The sequence below is a fragment of the Solanum dulcamara genome, chromosome 3, assembly GCF_947179165.1.
Source record: "Solanum dulcamara chromosome 3, daSolDulc1.2, whole genome shotgun sequence".
NCBI classification, from domain to species: Eukaryota; Viridiplantae; Streptophyta; class Magnoliopsida; order Solanales; family Solanaceae; genus Solanum; species Solanum dulcamara.
The window spans coordinates 13563847-13565286 of NC_077239.1; the positions used below are offsets into that span (position 1 = coordinate 13563847).

At 44.0% G+C, this 1440-nt stretch overlaps 1 protein-coding gene across 1 annotated transcript; it reads right to left on the bottom strand.

Moving 5' to 3' along the window:
- Positions 1-465: 465 nt before the first annotated feature.
- LOC129883466 (uncharacterized) lies at positions 466-1062 on the bottom strand. Its single transcript, XM_055958125.1, has 2 exons — positions 942-1062; positions 466-830 (listed from the first exon to the last, which is right to left on the bottom strand). Exons 1-2 carry the CDS (start codon positions 1060-1062, stop codon positions 466-468), a joined length of 486 nt encoding a protein of 161 aa, XP_055814100.1.
- Between the last annotated feature and the right edge of the window lie 378 nt (positions 1063-1440).

Sequence of the window (1440 nt, forward strand, 5' to 3'; positions counted from 1 at the left end):
CTATGTATCAATTCAGGCGATGCCTTACTATATTGTTTTATCGCGATCGATCAGTCTTCTCTAAGTCATCTTCTTTGGTCTATAGGTCCTTCCCAACTTCGTTCTATTATACCCATATTGACCTCCTAGTTTTTATTGCCATTAATTCAACAATTAACTCATTTATCGAGGTCATCCATACTCGTTTAGTCAAATCTCATCATTGTTGTGAGCACAAACTTTCAAGACATACTACAGCCCTGCATCTCATTCTTTTCTTATTTGTGGGAAAATTTGGGCAGAGTTTCCTCTGTATTTCTTACTATCTCAACACCTGCACACAGAAAATGCCAACAATGCCTCATAGGGCCAACATATACATTCACATCATATCATATTGCAGCCACACAAGGCTCCCAATATCAATGCACATATATTCCAGAATAAAATTGATAATATACCTGTGACCACATTTGGTGATACCTCCTAATCTCGTCTGCTGGTTAAAGCATAAACGCGATTCAAAGGAAAGCTAGAACTAGAAGTTCTACCATGACCTCTACCATGGCCTGCTGGCGTCTGAATAATCTGTCCCGCAAAGCGCATAGCCACGAACGAAGATAAACCAGCAACTGGCCCAGTAGGCTGAACTGCACTTCCTAGGCTGCCCCTGTATGGACAATCCCTCATAATGTGGCCCTGATGGCTGTAAGTAAAACAAGCATTTGTTCCAAAATGACATTTCCCAGAATGAGCCTTATCACAATAAGGACAATGAGGCAAGGGTGGCCTCGACTGATGCGAACCCCTGTTCATCTGTGAGTCTGAAGCCCTGCAGCTCTGACCAGCTCCTGAATACCATATGCTATAAAACCTTCTACCTATGACCTATGAGGGTGCACTCTAGGCTGGCTGGGATGGGTATCCACCATACTGTTGAGGCTGCCTGCCTCGAAAGTCACCATAATAACCAACTGATATAGTCTTCTTATGTTGGCCTCTATCAAAATCTCTCTCGGGTTGATGTCCCCTATGATGATCCTCCACTTCTTGTGCATACGCTTGTACCCGAGCAATATCCATGTCTGGCTAAGAAGCCATGGCCATACAGCTATCAACCAAGTGACGATCTAGCCCCATCACATACCGATACATCCTATTAGCCATATCGGCCACAATAGTGGGCGCATATCTTGCCAATGAGTCAAACTCGAGGCTATAGTCTTTAACGCTCCTACCATTCTGCCTCAGCTATAAGAATCTATCAACTCTGGCTCGTTTAATTTCTGGAGGTAGAAAATGGCCAAGGAAGGCTTCCACAAACTCATCCCAGACTACTAGAGGAGCACCCTCGCCCCTTGATAATTCCCAGGACTCATACCAGTTAACGGCTACGTCACGCAGCCTATATGAAGCCAACTCAATAAATTTAGCCTTAAAAGCCTTGAGTACTCTCAGTGT

Bases quoted from the DNA above. Each gene is read 5' to 3' on its own strand.
- LOC129883466 (XM_055958125.1), bottom strand. From the start codon at position 1,062: ATGGATATTGCTCGGGTACAAGCGTATGCACAAGAAGTGGAGGATCAT. The intron at 831-941 runs GTGACTTTCGAG...TATGGTATTCAG, and splicing joins TATATCAGTTGGTTATTATG to GAGCTGGTCAGAGCTGCAGG.